General features: G+C 32.3%; 1 protein-coding gene across 2 annotated transcripts; it reads right to left on the bottom strand.

Moving 5' to 3' along the window:
- Positions 1-345: 345 nt before the first annotated feature.
- Positions 346-7,209, bottom strand: LOC113521488 (circumsporozoite protein-like). 2 transcript variants are annotated; one of them, XM_026907023.3, is made up of 3 exons: positions 7,076-7,209; positions 3,984-4,198; positions 346-1,477 (listed from the first exon to the last, which is right to left on the bottom strand). In XM_026907023.3, the coding sequence occupies exons 1-3, from the start codon at positions 7,077-7,079 to the stop codon at positions 527-529; spliced, it is 1,170 nt and encodes a 389-aa protein (XP_026762824.2). In that variant the 5' UTR covers positions 7,080-7,209; the 3' UTR covers positions 346-526. The 2 variants fall into 2 exon arrangements, with proteins under 2 accessions (XP_026762824.2, XP_052754947.1); XM_052898987.1 differs by lacking the exon at positions 7,076-7,209 and adding an exon at positions 6,293-6,297.
- Positions 7,210-21,071: the final 13,862 nt, after the last annotated feature.

The raw sequence follows: 21,071 nt of genomic DNA, 5'->3' as shown, positions 1-21,071 counted from the left end.
TGTTTCTTAATTTTAAACCAATTTGGACAGTTCTTTTTACAACCTACAGTGCTTTATTCCCGTAGCCTTTATTACGAAGACTTTTTGTTTTACAGTCTGATTCAACACATCTTTTTTTACATTCTCTTACTAACTAGATAATTAGAAAAAAAAAGTCGCATACAACATACATCACCTACTTGACTGTTTAGTATCAAATGTTAATTTGAGCCTTTCTAAGAAGAATTTTCATTTTTCATCCGCAAATTCGGTAAAGATTGCAGCAGCTAAATAAATTTCAAGTATTTTATTTCTCTTAAAGTTTTTGGAAACTTTACGACGACTAAGGTTATATTAAAAAAAAAATTAAACGACGTACGTATAATTACATTTTTTTCACATATTTACAAAATTGCACAGTGTTTCTAAAAATAATACTTAAATTAAATTTTTATACTTATGTCCTATATCTAGGTATATTTATAATACAAATCTACTGCATTACAAAAGTATATTCTACTAGGAAATGCTTATGAATGCAGCCAGCTCAAGCAAAATGTCTGGTGAGTTTCTTAAATAATCGTTTCAATTCTGATTCTTCTTCTTTCTGTACTTCATATTGTTGTTCGTTCTCATCACTTCCAGATTCAAACGTCTCTTCTTTTCTTAACTTTGCTGCTTCATCAGCAACCACATTGTAATTTTCGTCGTTTTCGGATTCTAGTTTCATTTTTCGTGACTTTATAAACTTGATGACGGCATCATCATCGTTACCTTCTCCACTATCGTTACTATTATTATCATTATCCTCATTATTATCTTCTTCGGAAGCTGCATCCTCATTGGAATTATTGGTATTATTTTCATCCGAGTCTTCAGAAGATTCGTCCTCTGGTTCAGGCTGGGGTTCAGGTTCTGGTTCTGGTTCAGGTTCCGGTTCTGGCTCGGGTTCCGGTTCTGGCTCGGGTTCCGGCTCTGGTTCGGGTTCCGGCTCTGGTTCGGGTTCCGGCTCTGGTTCGGGTTCCGGTTCTGGCTCGGGTTCCGGCTCTGGTTCGGGTTCCGGCTCTGGTTCGGGTTCCGGTTCTGGCTCGGGTTCCGGCTCTGGTTCGGGTTCCGGTTCTGGCTCAGGTTCCGGCTCTGGTTCGGGTTCCGGTTCTGGCTCAGGTTCTGGTCCAGGTTCTGGTTCTGGCTCAGGTTCCGGTTCTGGCTCTGGTTCGGGTTCCGGTTCTGGCTCGGGTTCCGGTTCTGGCTCTGGTTCGGGTTCCGGTTCTGGTTCTGGCTCTGGTTCGGGTTCCGGTTCTGGTTCTGGTTCTGGCTCGGGTTCCGGCTCTGGTTCTGGTTCCGGTTCTGGTTCTGGCTCGGGTTCCGGTTCTGGTTCTGGTTCTGGTTCCGGTTCCGGTTCTGGTTCTGGCTCGGGTTCCGGTTCTGGCTCGGGTTGAGGTTCTGGTTCTGGTTCAGCACTTAAACAAGAAGGAGGTGCATCTGATCTGTCACATATCTGAAAAGGAAATTAATTATTTTCTTATATATTGAGCGTTTTTCGTATATATTGGACGCTATTTATTTTTTAAGTGAATTTAAAAAAAGTTTCCTAATATTTATCAACATTTCTAATATTTCTTTTACGTTCAATGTCGAAATATAATTTAGTACATGTTATAACTGCGGTTGCCAATGCGCCAAGCGTGACATCTACTAGTAACCCAAAGTAGAGGGAGGCCTATGTTTAGCAGTGGACAGGTAATATCTGATATGATAAACACATTAAACATCAATTATGACAATACTACATATATGGGTTATATATATTTATATTATGGTTAATTTTATTTATTAACACAATATGATTGATTTTTTGGCGCCATTTTTCTACACTTATCTTTTAACCTAATAGTTTAATTTGATCATTTCACGAAATTATTGTTTTATAGATCATCATGAACTAACCCATTCATGCATAAAAACTAAAAACTCCTACAAACTTTCTTTGTCTATTAGACCTCTGTCATTTTCTTTGAAATTAAGAGTTTAACGTTATACATAAAATAATTGCTAAAATGGATTTATTAAAGGTTTTTACTATAATTTTAACAATTTTGACTTTAATCTATTATATTAGAAATTTACTTCATATTTGTTCTTAGACAATTAATTAATAATTTACAATTAATTTCACTATGATATGAAAATTACATTTTATTTTAGAGATATCTAGATATCTTTTATATAAGTACATTCATCTTTAGTAAATCGATAATGTATCTTTTGTATCCCGTAAACGGATGAAAAAACATTTTGTTGAAATTTTAAGGTTTTCAGAGTAGAACAGTCATTCTAAATTAATGTCATATCTGGACAAATATTTCATACAAAAAGTATCTATACTACAAGGTATTAAAGTTTCGTTTCATAAATCAAGCCATCTACATAGTGCTTCTATTGAACTAGTAACCTTTGTTTTAAAACTCCCGAGTAAAAGGTAATAATAATTAATTTTCCTTTAATGCACTCTTCAGTTAAAGCTTTTCACACAGAATAGAACTGACTAACGCGGCAATGCCCACTTGAAGTTTAACAAAGTATTCAAATAAATGGAACAATCCGATATCGCCCACGCTTGAATTGCCTTAATCGAGTTTGTGATATAATTGAATACAGTCTTCTAATATTAGATATTCAAACTATACCCAGAGGTACAGCGTAAAGATTCCAAGGAGTTAATACGAGTACTGTTAGAATCAATGTTACATATCTGACGCCTACTGTGAATAACTATGAATAACATCATTAGCAGTGTCGCATATCATTAAAATTTATATAAATAGATTACCACTAAAACTACGTGCCATGCAATTATTAAAGGAGATTCGTTTGAAATCTTGCAATTCTAATATTTTAATAAATTTAATATACACATCGGCAGTGTGGTCCCGACACAGAATAAGCCACCCCTTCCTTTCCCGTGGGTGTCGTTTAAGGGAGGGCGAAGGTTGGACAGAAGTGTCCCTCTTAAAAAATCACTAAAGATTAACTGCGGTTGCAAACCCGTCTGCCAAGCGTGGCAACTACTGGCAAAACATCCCCAAGAAAGCTTATGTTCAGCAGTGAACAGTTGAAGGCTGATATGATGATGAATGTACTACATGTACATTAGCAGGTAATTCTTTTTCTTCTATCATAGACAGAAATTTTTGTGAACATAATCGTATTTTATAGTATAGACAATTTTATGATCCCTTTTACCTAGGTACTGTATTATACGATGTTGCTGAAATGCGTTTTATTATTTTCTCATGATGATATAACAACAAGATAGACATCCATTTCAAAAATTGATTTGGGGTACTTTATTTTTTCTAGTTTCCCTTGTCAACACGCCAAATAGTTCTGTAGTATGGGAGAATCAACATTTATTGTCGAGAAACCATATGTGATATCTCTTCAGGAAAAATGTTTAGTTTTTCTAATAAATGTACTGCATTCAAAGGATGCTAACAGTTTTGATTGCTACAGAGTGTCGGCATGGATAATATGGATATCGATCCAATATCTATATATTGACGTCCTCTGGATATTGATGGCGGAAAAAGGTCATTACCCATTTCGATATCGCCTATATCGGTTGGATATCTATTAGATAGAGATTGTAATTAAAATATAAACATATTACCCACCCCTACTCTGTAGCTATATCGTCATAGTCGTAGAATACTGACGGATCTGACAAATATTACATATATAGATTCGTCAGTATTCTGCGACTATGACGATATATAAATTATATATTAATTTATAAAAAATTAATACACCTAGATAGTGTAAGTTGCGAAATTATCACCAGTTAGGTTTTGGTGATGTTTTAAAAAGGACGCTGCAGCCCATCCCTTGGCTATTAAATTCACTAAGTCGCCTCTTACGACACCCACGGGAAAGGAAGGGGTGGCTCACTCTATACTGTAACTACATGGCTATAACACAAATAAATGCTATAAAATCTGTTATACCTGTCTTGCTTCATTGAACCACGTGTTACGCGGGCATTCCATCGTGAATGTTCTCCCCGCATAGCACTGATAGTACTTTGTACAGCTGCCCAGCGCGCTGATGCGTAGGAAGTTCTCCTTCCCTATACATATTGTCTCCGGGTTCTGTCTCAACGGTATTGAGATAGCGGAGGCAGTGGCCAGCACCACCGCACAATAGAGGAGCCAAGTGGCTTCTGAAAAATAATGCAATAATATTTGCAATAGATGCTCGGAAAATGGGTAAGTACTTTTTTACAAAACAGAAAGGAATGTACATTTGACTTTACTTAGATTTACAAAAGTGGGAGACAGTGTTATATAAAAATCCATTATTTATAAAAAAAATGTGGTAAAGAAAAATATTTTTTTATGCAACTTAGAATGGCAAACATACTGACGGTACATCTGATGCAAAGTGGTAACCGTCGCGTATTGATATAACAGAGTGTACTGTGTCGCCCGTGGATGAATTCTGAGGGCCTGCCATGAAATATATTCCGAAATTTCGGGGACGAACGAAACAGAAATTTGATATTAAAATTACATAATATATTAAAAACGTTAAAATATCGTTCCTCTGGACTATTAGGATACGATTTATGATAAACGAAAGGTTAAGCTCCATTTACTGGGTCGATTTAGGTATGAACAAAAACACGAAATTGAGCCCGAAAATTCGGAATTTCATTTCATGGTAGATCACCTAAATTTCCGCGTTCTAAATAATAAATTTATTCCATGTTATAATATATTAGTTTACTTGTCATTCCAAACTACGTATCAGTAAAACAATGGAACATTATCGACTAGCACTTCATAGCACTTGAGATGCCAGGTGAGATGTAGATAAAAAAAATCTGATACCTGGTAAATAGATAGCGATATAAATTATCATAACAAAAGACTCGTATATATTCTGTATAGGTAGGTTTGTATACTTTACTAATATAATAATAATTATAATATATTGTGATATATAAAAAAAAAAGATTTCACGTGTGGCAAAACTAGATATTTTGATTGAAAAACTAAAATACTGAACCGATTTTGACAAAATTTCTATGAGATCAATCTATACGTATATTTTTTTAAATAAAAAAATAATTTTCCAAATTGGTCTACAACTGATAGAGTTATGAGGTAACAAACTTAAAAAAAATATAATCGATTTGATAACCTACTTTATATATTTATTAAATATTTAAAAAAAAAAGTATGGATCTTTATAAGAGCTATTTATGTTGCAAAATGCAGCATGCATACCTATCTTGCCCACAACGATGGATCGTCGCTTGCTACACTACGACATATACTCGTATGGCTAGAACATCAATACCTAATTACAAAAGCTAATTAAAGATAGGATTAAGAGTTGCTGAGTTTCATTATTGGGTTAAATTAACAGAAATTTATCTAAATTGTAGTAACATAAAACGATTTTCAGTATCAGATTTTATTATTATAAGGGTTGAAATCGAGAGCTACATATCTTCTCAGTTTCATTTCGTCAATAAATTACGTTATATGACGCGGCTATGTAGGAATCACCATCAAACTTATTTGTACTGCGAACTAGCAAAGAGTACGTTATTGTTAAAAGATACGCTATAAATCCTTAGGTTTGATAATCATTTATCATAAGCTATTTTTCTGAACTAGGTGTTACCTTGTGAAAGTCTATGTCACTGATTATTTGTTTATAATTATTTTTTTTAACTTTTTATTTCGGCATTCGTAGTTTGGGTGTTGAACTCTTGGTTCTTAGCAATCTAATAATTTGTCTGAAGATGCCTCATTTGAGGTGAAACACGTGTCGCAATCGCAAAACGTACGTGAACAAAATAGCAGTCGGAGATCGATGGCTAATATGGAAGGTTGTGGAACTTCTGGTAGTAATACTAGTTGTCAATCTTCGATTGTTGGCAGTCACACACTTCCTAATGGTAGTGGAATTACACAAAATAATTCTAATCTTATAACCAATAATTTAAGCTGTTGGATATCGCTATATTAATAAACTGGCAGCGTTTCTCCTTTGACATAGATAATAATCCATCCTAAGTAGTCGAAAATATGTTTATAGATTTAAAATAAAAAACAAAATTTTTTGTCTACTTAATGTCCTGGCTCAGAAACTTTTGGAAGGAGATGGGAGACCTTTGCCCAGCTTTGGAATATCATAGATAAATAATAGAATAACAAAATGTCTAGTCCCATAATTCAACTTCAATCCGGCGCTCTGTCATTTTTATCACATATGTTACGTATTTACTTTAAAGATTCGATTTTCATTTCCGCATGATAACGGAGTAGGGATCATAAATTTTTACGTGCCAAGAGTATTGTAAAATGCCAGAGGGAGACTTTGTACAAAAGTCGATTGCTTGGGTACCTTTGTCCCATTCGTGTTTCTACCGAGAAGCAGTTGTGTTTGCATGGCTGTGTTTCGGTTTGAAGAGTGTGATATGGCGTGAATTTACTGGGTACGGAGGAATAACACCTGAGTCCTCTGGAATGGCTACGCATGGGGGGTATCATGGGCGAAACAGTATACTCTGTTATGTCCATGATACTGCTCGTGTTTATAGGCGACGGTTACCACTTTCCATCAGGTGGGCCGTCAGCTTGTTTGCCATTCTATGTTGTATATAAAAAAATGCAACTGAGGAAACAAAGCACGATACACAAATACAAGTGAAGGAAACTCTAAGTAATTTTTTTTTATCCACCAAGCTGCCTAACTAGCGTGGTAATAATAGGCCATATTGTCCTATTTTTTAAGGTGGGACTCGTATCCAAAAATGAGATCTTCATTGCTAATTGAGGGCGGTCATATTAAGTATTAATCATTACTATAAATAATTTATTAATATCCCAATATTAAAGGTTAATTGGAAGAAATTCCTTTTATGAGATAAGTCCTCCATCGTGCCCGAGTATTAATTTAATTAATTTTTACTTTATCTTTTAATTTAAAAAAAGTAAATTGTTATAAATAAATAAACAAACATCCCACTGTTGGGCACGGGTGATATTGCATAGAATACAAAATAAATAAGAATACTACTCACTCATTTCCGCCGCTACACTGTCGTTTCAATGTTGCGATCTTGAAGATTGCGACACAAATAAGGTAAACTACTGTAAGACTTCAATTTTATCGAGATCCCGGTATCAGGCCGGCGATAACGTCAGATCGTCAGCTATTGCAATACAAAGAGGATAATCCGTTATCATAGCCTTCTGAAAGCGTGTTTAAGCCTACGTTTCATTCTCGCGACTTTGTCGCGTAAGTGTATATTTCTTCAAAATTTTCATTATTTTTTTTATATTTAGAATAAAAACATAGATTCTCAATGGCAATCCTACTATTTCTGAGAAACGATAAAAAGAAAATATTCTCTTGTATTAGTATGTTTCAGTTTCGTTCTATATTAAATGAGGCACCAATTATTTTAATGAAATGTAATTGTTTAAAAAATATAAAAAAATTAAAAATAAAATTTACAAGTTACAATTGTCTGCTATATCAATTTGGTACATGTTTTTTCACACAACTGACGGAACACTGACAGTGCACCTCATGTGTTGCTTTTTTTAAGAATAAACTACTCGTACCTGCACACTATAATTTCAAGAGTCTGTCCTAATATATACAATTTATAAATCCTACACAAAAAATATTGAATGGATTTGAATAAAATTACACGAAAAAAAGAAAGGTACACCAGTAGCTTTCATATGTCCTAATTTAGCACATAGGATATTTTATATAGGCAAATCCATGAGATACAGCTACTACTTATATATTTATACACTAATAATTCATATCAATAAGTTTTCACAGCACCACATCGAGGCATCATATCCAAAATACCAACAAAATTACTTTATTAATAACTTATGAGTTATTTCAGCACTATACATTTACATTTATAATATCAGTAAAATTAGTACATTAAAATATGGATTTTTCTGCTGATATATTCACTTAAGTGCATCAAGTGGTGCTTGTGAAACAACAGATTACCTCAATTGCAAGTAAATGTTGTGATCAACGAATCACTTGTATGATGTGATATGTCCTTGTATTATGTTTATTATCATACGAACGACCCTTCTATATACGACCATACACGTTAAATGGCCATTAATCAAACAATCTTTATTTCATTTACAAGGAATACATAGTTATATTGTTAATGATATATGAACGAATGAATGAATAAATAAAAATGTTTTTTTGATGGTGAAAACGGAATGGTAATTCTGCCTGTACTATCGTTATACGCTGGTAGAGCATCACGAAAATTAACTACGATGATTTCGAGAGAGTACCGCTTGGAGGTCGACCTGATATATTGCTAGTAATAAATATTTTAGATCCTATTATTAACAATCCCTTTCCCCCCAGTGTTGTTATTGTTGTTTTTAAAAAACAATTCACGCCGATATCAAGCAAAATATCGTTATTGCCTTGCCTTATCCCATTTATTTGATCGCACTATGTCTTTCTATTCCAAATATCTCTGTCAATCATTATACTTGTGTTCATTCCTATTTTATGCATACCATCTTTCACATAATACATTGACATTTTCTTCGGTGGTCCCCGTCATTTACATTCACTTTCATGCTTAATACCATTTTATAAAACATGGATTTGATTCTTACGCATAACTAGATCATGCCAAGACAAATGGTAAATGTAAATAAAAAAATAGACATAAAATTAAGACACCATACACTAAAAAAGTGCGTGATGCTCGTACTCGTGGTCATAAAGGTATAATTTTGGTAGGTTAGGTTTGGTGAAAACCCCAAAAATGAGTTTTTTTTTTATAAAAACAAATCATATTGGTAAATTATGAGATTTACTAGTAAAATATAAGATTTAATATTGTATTTTTTCAGTAACATGGTACATCTTTATATACAATTGTGCTAGCAATACGTCATATCATATCTTTATCTGCTAGAGTACTACCAGATTAAATATTAATAAAACTTAAATAGTAACTATTTATTTAGTTGAAGTAACATGCCACTAGGCCAGTAAGTCATTATGGTGAAGGATAAGACTCAAAGATTCCAAAAATGCAAATAGTTAATACTCGAGTCAGCAACATATAAAGTATTTGCGAGAAAAGGGATTATTAATAATCTCTTTCTCTTTTTTAAGGTCTCACAACTCTATTGCTTTTTTATTAAAACATCTTGGCAGGTTGACCTCCACACGGTTTTCCCTGGAAATTATCGTGGCGTGAATTTACTGGGTACAGAGGAATAACACCTGAGTCCTCAGGAATGGCAACGCATGGGGGGTATCATGGGCGAAACAGTATACTCTGTTATGTCCATGGTACTGCTCATGTCTATAGGCGACGATTACCATTTTCCATCAGGTGGGCCGTCAGCTTGTTTACAATTCTAAGTTGTATAAAAAAAAAATCATGGTTTATTTTTGTCGATATCGGTCCGATGGACTAACAGGCTTATTTTCATCTTCACTTATCCTTCGCTGTTACCTTGTCAGCATATTACCAATAAGCAGGTGGGTTACCATTCCATTTCCACCCATGAAAAAACCAGATAAGATTCATACTTCTTATCCTGGAAAAATATTATATTTTCATTGAATAATACAGAAAATGGGTCGTAATAACTACTGGACCGATTTTCATGAAATTTGGTGTAGAGATAATTTAATACATAAGTTATCTTTTGCATAAATGAATGTTTATGAATATTATATTATTTTCTATTGTAGTTTATACAATTTAGTGACATCTTATCATTAGATAATGGGGACATATTGTGGATTATTTATTTCACTGACCAAATTGTTATCTTGAGGCGAGACTATATCAAGTGTAATACTAGGAATGGAATTTTCATTTCAAGTAATTTTAACGGATGATGATTAGGTGATGATGCTTGTCCCCAGATGTCAAGTTAGCACAATCATTCACTTATATGACTCTATATGAATTAAAGTTTTTAACTTGTGTTTATATACACCATTACAAAATAAATGATATAAAATAATATTTTCGAAATAGTGCGAAGCTTCATACACAACCTTAGCATTGAGGTGCTGAGGCATGTATGCAGCCACTCGGTTCAGTTTGACTACCTACATAGGTGTTCAGACTTTAAGAATTATTATTTGGATATCTATGATATATATCTGTATATTATATCGCTGTATGTTTCTGGCATAGAATAGGCCACCCTTTCCTTTCTCGTGGGTGTCGTAAGTGGCGACTAAAGGAGCTTATAGTGGAGGGATAGGCAATATTAAAACATTTTATTTATATATATTAAATTTAAAACATTACCAAAAGCCAAACTGCAGTTGCCAACCCTCCTGCTAAGCATGGCAACTACTGGCAAAACCCCCCTTATGGGGGGCTATGTCCAGCAGTGGACAGTTAACAGCCGATAATGATGACAAAAGCTTGAATGTACAATTTTTTTACTTTTTAGGACTATAAATAAGTAACTCCAAATAGTTCTTCGATTTATCATCTCAATTATGAAAGAGCAACGTCAGCATAATATAAAAATATTGGTCGTAATCTCTCAAAACTTGCCGTAATTGCTTCTAGATATATAATAGTCGGGTTTTATATGAATTTGTCACGTCCATTTGTTTGCTCTGAGTAAACTGATAGCGCCTACTTCTATACGGATAAACGGTTCGGACTTCCTTTGTGATAGTTATATATATACATATATATATATACATATATATATATATATGAAATGAAAATTTTAAAAAATCAAATTATTTCTGAAAATTTTAAGACAATTTCAATATTACCATCTTCGGTATGAATCCTCTTAAAAGCTAAAACACATTCGCTTTTTAGTAAACAAATATAAATAGTTGTTTCCCATATATTGTATTTTGAATGCAGTAAGTAGGTTAGATCACGTTGTGATATTATTGGCATTATGAAGGGATTTTTTTCAATGCGCTTGGCACCTTTATCAACACGTTGCGTATGGAAACTGCGGGTCTGTGCACCAGTTATTAGATTTGGCCAGATGTGATTCTTTATTTCTTCCCGAATTTCCAATGTTTTTCACCAAATAAAAATGATTTATCTGATTTACTTTTATCTGATCACAAATTTTTGTTCCATTTTTTTTCGTTTTACCAACTATTACTGACGACGAAAAAACTGTTCCTTTCAATGCTAGCCTATAAACAACTTATATATAATGTTTATAAATGCCAAAACTCTCAAATAAATTACCCTAAAATCCATATCAATTTTATTCGTATCCAAAAATTTCTCCGATAATTCCATTCGTCCAAAATGTTTCCAGGACAAATATTTCAACGAAATCTTAAATCATCATCATATCAGCCTTTAACTGTCCACTGTTAAAAATAAGCCTCCCCCTGGGGGGTTTAGCCAATAGTTGCTACGCTTGGTAGGCGGATTGGCAATCGCAGTTAGGTATTAGAGATATTTTAAGAGGGACGTTGCTCTCCATCTCTCGCCCTCCCTTAGTCGCCTTTTACGACACCCACGGGAAATGAAGGGATGGCCTACTCTACGCCGGAACCACACGGCATCTTAAATAGTTACTCAATATTGCTAATCACTAAAGATTGATTTATTAATAAAAGACGGTACGGTAGGCACCTGCATAAAATTTTTATGAGAACGAATTCATCATTCTAATTGTTATTTGCCCCGTATGTATTTATCATTAATGAAAGATGGAGACTGTCTTGAGTAGTATAGCAAAGATGTCTGTTATGTGGTTTAGATTGGTTGAAATAAAGTTTCGTTATTATATGTGTAAAAAAAAATTTAAACATAATCGCTATTGGTAAATCAAATGTAATACAGCTCTATAATCTTAAATAATTTCATGTTATTACATTCAGAAAGGGATAAGTTCACGCTTATAAAATGATGCACCTAATTAACACAGTCACATGAAACACATATAGCATGAAGTTTATATCGGTTGTCTCCATTGTTGTAGCTTAAGGAAAGACCCTTAATCGAATCCTGAAGTTATGGACCGGATATCCCTGAGAATAGTTTTGGCTTAGTTTTGATAGTATTGCACGCGATATAAAAACTCTCCTCGCCTCCAAAATTAGTTTCCGTAAAGTATAAATTTAAGTTGTAGTTTGATTATAACTATCAGGTAGTTCATTTAATATATCGTTTCAAAACAGTGTTTGTCCCATTTATTTGCCAGAATTATATGCAACAATATATATTATTACAGCTGTACAGGTCTAATCTCGAATCTAATATTGATTTCAATCTAAATTTACTAACAATCACAGTTTTGTATTGCACACATGACATGACAATTAGAAATTAAGCTACAACTATAATCGGTTTGCAATGGTTTGCATTGGCAAGTTATTAGAATTTTATGACCTGATGCCATTGTCACCTTTTTACCATCGTACCTGTCGCCGTTGAGCTGGAGTTTACCCTCATTTCTTGGGTGCATGACATACTACTACTGCCCGTGCATCCATTTATTTCTACCTCATACATCTAGGTTATGCAATAAGCTCCCGTCTTCAGTTTTCATTTTACAATATAATATGGATAATTTCAAAGACTACAAACATTTAAAAATTTGGCATCGCGCTACCACTCCTCTCGTGTTGCAGGTGTTCATGGGCGACGGTAGATCAGGTTTTTTCCATCAGGTGGATCGTTTGCTCGTTTGCCTCCCTAATAAAAAAAGTTACACTAATATGCATTTATCAAAACAATATGGAACTATTATGTCGATAATGTTGCAATTATCATTCGATTTATCAGTCGATTTATTATAAAAATAAATCGATGTATTGAAATTTATTTCAACAGTAACCCCACTCCACCAGTAGAACTCGCCAGATTTCATATTCTCCATAAACAGACTCTGTCTAATCAAACTTTACAAGCTGCGTCTATGCTAAATCATCGGCTATGTAGCACAATAAAATAAAAGGTCGTTTAAGACAATACATTTAATTACAAAAAAGCTATACGCTCTTTTCTAAACAAAGGATATTCCATTTCATTTATGTGACAAAACAATGACAGTCCGTTCAATACAAGTGTATTTTTGTAGTAAAAATACCAAGCAAATACATAATTATTCTACCTTACTTTTTTGAAGGTACCTACCCACTCTTTTTGTAAATTGTGTGATTCCACAACACGGTGCAGTAGTCATTGCATATATAATATAAGCAGTACTTCAATATTGGTATCTAGATATTGTTCGTAGACAATATCTCTCGCGTGGAGGGGAAAGTTGTCAATAATAGAATAAGCCACCTCTTCCTATCTCGTGCGTATCGCAATAGGTGACCAAGGGAACTTAATGTTAGAGGGATGGGCAGCATCGTCTCTCTTCAAATACTTTAAAAGCCTAACTACTGGGAAGGAATTGTTAGTAATGCGAACTGCCAGTCTCATTGCTAGCAATAAACCCTGTCAAGTCGACCTTCACGTGGTCCCCCCTGAAAATCATCGTGCTGAATTTCAGGTGTATTCGTCCCGATAGGCTTATTGACCTGCCATTTCATTCACACTTATCATCCTTCACTGGTGCCCCGTCATACGTCAACGCAGGCGGGGTTATCATTCCATTATTATCCATTAAAAAAAGCCTAACTGCGGTTGCCAACCTGCCTGACAAGCGTGGCAACTACTGACAAAACTCTCCTTTTTAAGAAAAGCTTAGTTTAACCGACAGTTAACGAAAATATCTATGATATATTTGTAAATAATCTTTTTAGCTTATAAATATAGATAGATAGAAAAAATCACTGTTTATATATATAATGACATTTTCAGTAGCTCAATATTGACAATTAAGTATTAAACGTAGAATATGAAATTAATGTAACAGAACGCCATTTTAACTTGCCTTGAATCTCGAAATAAGTATATAGAAAGTAGATTATACTGAAAATCGGAGAGAATCTTTTTATAGCTTAAGTTAGCTAATTTAAATAACACAATTGGCCGTTTAACAGATTGCTGCTTGATTAGTTATTCTAATCGCTCCCATTTTCATGTAACGGTCACTTTATTTAGCATTTATGTAAAGTAAAAGCTACATCGGATCCATCCGATGTAAGGTCGGCAAACCACGTTTCTAACAATTTAGAGAAAAGACAAGTTAAAAGAAAATATCTATATAGATATTAGACAATTATATGCTGAAATAAATAAATAAAAAATCATAAAACTAATAAATTACTGCACGCTCAGACTTAAAAAAAAAATGTTACTTGATATCTAAATAATATTTGGAAGTGTTTATATTATACAAGCATTAAGTGGACATAAATAAGATTGATTTTAAATTAATTGTATTATTATATATTAATTTTTTAGTTTTATTTAATTCAAATAGGTAAAAAAAGGTTTCCAAATTGGTAAAGATAAAAATTGTGTAATTTTAATTTGAGAATATATTTATTTGAGAAGTAAGAATTATCTTCATTCACTTTAATTGGATGCTCAAAAAAATCTTTTTGGTTCAGATAGATTTATTACTTAGCTGATTATTTCAGTAACAACAATCACGTTAATTAATTAATTTACGACAATAATAGGTGGGTAGATGTATTTCATGATTAATGTTTACTCGCAAACCGCTCCGGCTTTGCATGGGTGTAATTTATTACAGAATATCGAATCTCGTTTGTAAAAAATGTGCTATGTACAAGTTACTAAATAGCTTTCCTGTGTACTAAATTTTATTCAAACCCGCCCGGCGGTTTTAACGTGAATTAGCAATAAACAAAATATTTACAAATTTTCCGATTAATAATATTAGGCAGATATTAGATACGACGCTTTGAGATTCATGTTCTAAAACTAGTTCAAAGCTGTTTTTTATCGTCTAATTGTATATCGGATTAGAAATCTTTTAAAGGAGGAAATACGTACCACTCTTTGTGAATCACTGATCTTGTCTAAATTAAATTACGGCGATTTAGTGTATGGACTTCGATTATATTCTAAAACTCAGCGTCTTATACAGCGCGTACAAAATGCATGTACTAGATTTTGTTACAATAATCCGCCTAGAAAGCACATAACACCTTATTTAAATAACAAATCTATTTTAAACATTGGTATCTCGGAAAAAACTTGCATCTCGCTTGTATGGTGTTTGACATTTTGAAGTATCGACAACCAGATTACCTATATTCCAAATTTCAATTTAGTTCATTCCATAATAGGTATAGTACTAGCCTCACGCGTTACTTATTAGCAGTTTGCCCTCATAGAACCGTGGAGTTTGAGAGAAGTTTCCATTACCAAGCTACGAAATGCTGGAATAATATACCACTACCAACAAGATTGTCTAAAACTAAACATATATTAAAAAAAGAGCTTAAAAAGTTTTTAATTAATAAACAAACCATTTTCATAACTAATAGATATGTAGCAGAAATATTTATCGCTTGGGTGCTTGAATGTGACAGAAAGTGACCTCAGACTATCCCTTTTTTAATGGTATCTGTTATTTATTTATTTGGAATAAAATATTAAATGGTAGCGAATGTAAAAGACACACACAATGTATTTTATCCATATTTCTTTTTTTATTATTTTTAAATTGCTACTTCTTTTATATTTTGCTTTTTTTTTTTTGTATATGCGTTCTTTTAACTCTTTTTACTGTATATGTCCGTTGTTATTTGTGTGCTGTAAGTAATGCAAATAAATGATACATCTGTCTATTTATTAGATGAATATATAAAATGATTCATACTAATAATATTATGACTTTAAATGTATTAAATAATTAATTCTTATACAAATGGCGATATGCTTTTTTTCTCGTGACTACGCCCTGATATTATGGAACTTACCGTATGTGGCAAATTACCGTTTACTAATTTCTAAAAGAGTTTAGCCACCTGAGTCCTTTCACTAAAAACATTCCGAAAAGTCGGCGAGGGCAAAATGTATCGAAGTTTTTGTGATGGTATTTTCAGGTAAAGTAAGTAAAAGTTTGGTTGGTTCCAAGATTAGATATTTTCTAATATAAATATAAATAATAATTTTTGGAAAATATCTAATCTTATATAGTAGTATGTTAATTTAATATAGGTTATTTACTAAAAATTTCATCAATCTCAATTTTTGAACTATGTCCGTGTTTATTGCTATTTAGAAAAATGTGTAAATATTTGTGTTTATTGATATAAAAAAAAAACAATAAAATAAATAGATACATCATGGCAATAGTGTGATATAAACTAAGGATAAATAATCTTACTAAATATAATACATACTATATATGCATCTAAATTTAAATTACAACCAATACTTAAAATTACAAAGAGGAATGATTTGTTTGTAATGGATAAACTCAAAAAATACCTATCAATGATTACAAATTTTTCACCTAATAACATGGGCTGTATTTTATCTTTACCTATCTACCTGTAGTATAGTATATAATTTCCTCTCACGAGTAATAAAATTAATTCTTATAGGTACGATACCTATTTACCAATTTATAGCGGTGCTTGACATTCAGAAAACGATCAAACGTAGTATGAGGTTAATTCCCTTACCGTTATATCACAGGTCAAAGGTTAAATGAGTGTATCTAAAATAATAGATGAATTGAAGTCTAGATAGGTGTTAAACGTAGACTTGAACGTTTCTAAAAGAATAAGCACAGACTAGAATTTTGTCTCAGAAATACTTCGAGTTGATTTTGTAGTGTTCATTGTTATAGATATATTAACAACAATATAGATAATATTTTCGTGAACAGAGTATACAAAAGATAAAAACACTCTTCTTAAGTGTTAGTTTAGTCTGAACGTCTATACATCTTTATTTGATATTTACCAATACACTAGCTTTGTGAGGTGAAGTTTTTTTTTCAATTCTGTTTGCTATTATAGTCTGTTTTAAGAGAATTTAATGAAAAGTTTTGTTGAATTTTCACAGCAATCCTCTATTAATTAGATTGTTAAAAAATAATCAATTAGTCAATAAATTTTATCGATTTGTGTTTTGTACTATTATTGAATATATTATACTATTAACAGAGAGCCTTTTGGTTCAGTTAGTTATATGGTTGTTTATATTTATATAAAATGATATATGACCACACTATCTTGAGCAAATAATAATTTTTATTAAGGTCTGCTGAAATTAGTCAATTTACCATCGTATGTCATAATTACTTTTGCTCATTATTGTTGTAATATTTTTAATACATATATGTATGTACCTATACATTCGTGATACTTTTAAACTTTCGCATTTGGTATCTACATGTTCTTGTTTATTATTTGATTTTGTAGTTTACTTATCTTACTTTACTACCTTAATAATAATGATTAATATGAAAGTGACTTTTTGTTTGTTTGTACAGAAAGTAAAGAGTTAAAAAGTAACAATATTTCTTAACAACTTAAGGGATTGACAAATCAGTTTGAAATTTTATATATGGGACGGAGAATGATATAGACTACATTTTATTCCGGTCAGTGAACTTACTCCGGTTGCGCGGATCAAGACGCAGATAAAAGCTAATTATACCAAAGTATATATGTAGATTTACAGGCTGTATGTTTTATTGCGTGACAGAATCCAAAATTAGGATATCCGCAAAAGAATCAAAGCGACCGACATAGCCCGAAGGATAAGCACGCTGAAGTAGCAATGGACTTTTTAATGGATGATAATGAAATTATCCGCCCGTTTTCAGGGGGAACCGCGTGGATGTTGATTTTACTGGGTGTATTGCTAGGATTAATAGGACAATTTAATATATGATATATTCAGTGGAACAGAATGTTGGCAACATTAATAATAATTTATAAATTGTATAAAATAATTTTTCATACATGGTAACATCGGCTATTTGTCAACCAACATCATTGAAAGTGCACGTATTTATCTGTGCCGTATATATTTAAAATACAAATTTATTCAAAGGTCTGATTTTTAATTTATAAGGTCACACAACAACACCTTGCGAATTGGGACCAAAGAAACAAAGAGCCGGCGAGTTACAGTCTATGCTCATGATCTTTATGATGAGTACCACCAAGACGGGAGTAAATTTTATCAGTTGCAAAAAGAATGATTGAAATAGGTTCAAAATTGGTGATATTGGGAATCGAACCCGCAACTATCGGAATGCGAGGAAGTATGTTACACTGCTATACCATCGAGGTCATCAATGAAAAGCGAATTTAATCTAGACATCTATCGTTAACAGTTCGTAAAGAGCTAATGAATTAGAGTCTAATTAAATTGAATTGGCGCCCTCAAGTCGAAGTCTGTCATTTGAATATATACACGTATTTAAATCGAACTTACATGAACATAATGTATTGTATGTAGGAGAGATCTTATAATACTAACCATTTATTTAAAAGGTTCTTATTTTAAACCAGCGTGAATCAGTATAAAAAGCATTCTATGTACTAAGTTAGGATATAGCGTACCTATGTTCCAAATTTCATTCAAATCTGTGCAGTAGTTTTTGCGTGAAAGATTAACACCATCCAAACTTACAAACTTTATCAATATTATAAATATAAATTAAGTTCGCCTGTTGTACATCTTTATTTTATATATATTAAATGTTGTAATTTATTGTGTACAATAAATAGAAATAAAATAAATATTGGTATAAATAAAATTAACTTATATTTATTAACTAACTATGCAATAGTCTCCGTTTTTGTGACTGCGAGACATTAAGTATATAATCAAAAATATTCAAATAAAAGTTAAAACGATAAATCGCTAAGAAGCAACAAACAAACAATCTCATTTAAATATTATTCATACCAATAATAAATATGTAACTAGACCATTAAAATTTGAAGGAACTTCGAGAAATACGAGTAAATATACAAACACTTTTTTTTTCTCTAAATTCTTTATCTATGTTTCTATCTTATCAGAACGGTTAGATAAATGTGATAAATTATAAAACATAGAATGTTAGATTTGTGACGAAATGTACTCGTGTACAATATTGTGACGACGTTTTTATACTTGCATTTATCATCAGAAAGTAGTTGATAAATACTTCCGATACAAAAAGACGTGAAATATTTTATCTTGAGATAAAAAGTAGCTATAAAATAATGTTATTCATATAGATTTATGAAAAGTAATTTTAAATAGTTGCAAATCAACATTTATTCACATTCACACTATATAATTTTGCACAATAAATTAAGTTCTAAAAAAAGTCGACATTAATTACGGCAAAACTAGTTATTTCGACTTAAAACTAAACTATTCAACCGATTTTGATAAAATTTCTAATTATACTCTAAGCATATCCTTTCAGATAAAAATTGAATTCTCCATATCGGTTTATACCTGATGCAAGTGTGAGGTAATACATATAAAAAAAGAATATGAAACCTCCTTTTTTAAGTGAGTCTTCTCCCCACCACGGTCGGTACAACCTGGTCGAAACATCGAGATAGTTACCAGAGGGAGACTTTGTATAAAAGTCGATTGCTTGGGTACCTCTGTCCCATTCGTGTTTCAACCGTGAAACAGCTGTGTTTGCATGGACAATATCCACCAACCAAATTAAATCCATGTGTTTCGGTTTGAAGGATGGGATGGCGTTATTTTACTGGGTACAGAGGAATAACACCTGAGTCCTCAGGAATGGCAACGCATGGGGGGTATCATGGGCGAAACAGTATACTCTGTTATGTCCATGGTACTGCTCATGTCTATAGGCGACTCTGCTCTTATATTTCCATCAGGTGGACTGTCAGCTTGTTTGCCATTCTAAGTGGAATAAAAAAAAAACTCGTACGCGTAATTCAGGTACATAATCATAGTTTACCTAAATGATCGCGTTCATTCCTGTCTTTTGTAAAATATAAAACATACTACGCAAAGGTCTTAATATTACAGTATATTTTTATACACGAATTTAAGAATCAATCAAAACAATGAAATCTGTTAAACTTTCAGAACCCATTCGTAATTATTGAATATTATCGCAAAAATTCTTATTAAACGACCGAAATAAAACAATATAGAACTAATGACAGAATTATCTACCTATCTTTACGCAAAGACCTTGCCCAGCAGGCAGAGGACTATATTTTGGCTCTTGCACTTTCATAACTTGTTTCATGCATTACTAACAAAAAATACTTCAATTCATGTATATATTTTTTATAATATTTAGAATAGCAAATACGCTGATAGCCCAAGTAATTTTAATTTATACTAAAAATTAGTAAACGGGAGTAACACGGAAAGTGCTTTCCATTTCGGTTTTCTCTTTTTTTTATCAGCGCTGGGAAGCGACAGATAATAATAATATATAAAATATTTCATATAAAGTTGATCTCTGGATGAATTCATACGACAAGCTAGTTGACTCGTTTTTTTAGTCTTTTATTTTTATTTTTTTTATACAACTTATAATGGCAAACAAGCTGACGGCCCACCTGATGGAAATGTCATAGTCACTAATGAGTGAGCATCAATAGGTGCTTTGTCAGCGTAAACAGATAGTATAGTCAAAGCTTAGATTATAGAGTCTCTCCATACAAATGCTTCGAGAAAAGCGGGTCAACTTTTTCATACAATATTGCGTGATAAATAGTTATGAGTGTTCCCTTTATAACCTCTATATTTATTTTGTTTTATAATGTTAGCATTTTTTTAATGCATAAAAACTTGTTTTATTTATTAAATGATTAAATATAGATACATTATGTGCGTAAGTACAATTAGCTGACAAAAAGTTGACCCATTTTTGAGACTCGATGCATATAATCTATCTATGTATATAATCTAAGAGTCGGGGTTACCATTCTACTATCATTCATAAAAAAGTAGGTATAGGTGTAATAAAATAGTTACACAACAGTTAAAACAAGCGTATATTTTTATACTCTTGTACATACAGCTATATGCATACTCTTATATGCAAATTTTTTTTTTATATTAAACATTTACAAAAAACATAGATTTGGTAAATGTTTAATATTAATATATATAGCACCTACTTGCTAGATTTATGGGTACCGTCCGC

This window comes from Galleria mellonella, unplaced genomic scaffold (assembly GCF_026898425.1).
Source record: "Galleria mellonella isolate WM207_F2 unplaced genomic scaffold, CSIRO_AGI_GalMel_v1 utg55, whole genome shotgun sequence".
NCBI classification, from domain to species: Eukaryota; Metazoa; Arthropoda; class Insecta; order Lepidoptera; family Pyralidae; genus Galleria; species Galleria mellonella.
Note: the sequence above shows the minus strand (reverse complement) of the source record. Positions and strands in the feature narration are given on the sequence as shown.

What these genes read in the sequence shown, in the direction of transcription:
- LOC113521488 (XM_026907023.3), bottom strand. An exon ending in GGTTCAATGAAGCAAGACAG is followed by an intron (nt 1,478 to 3,983) that starts GTATAACAGATT and finishes TTTCCTTTTCAG; the next exon opens with ATATGTGACAGATCAGATGC.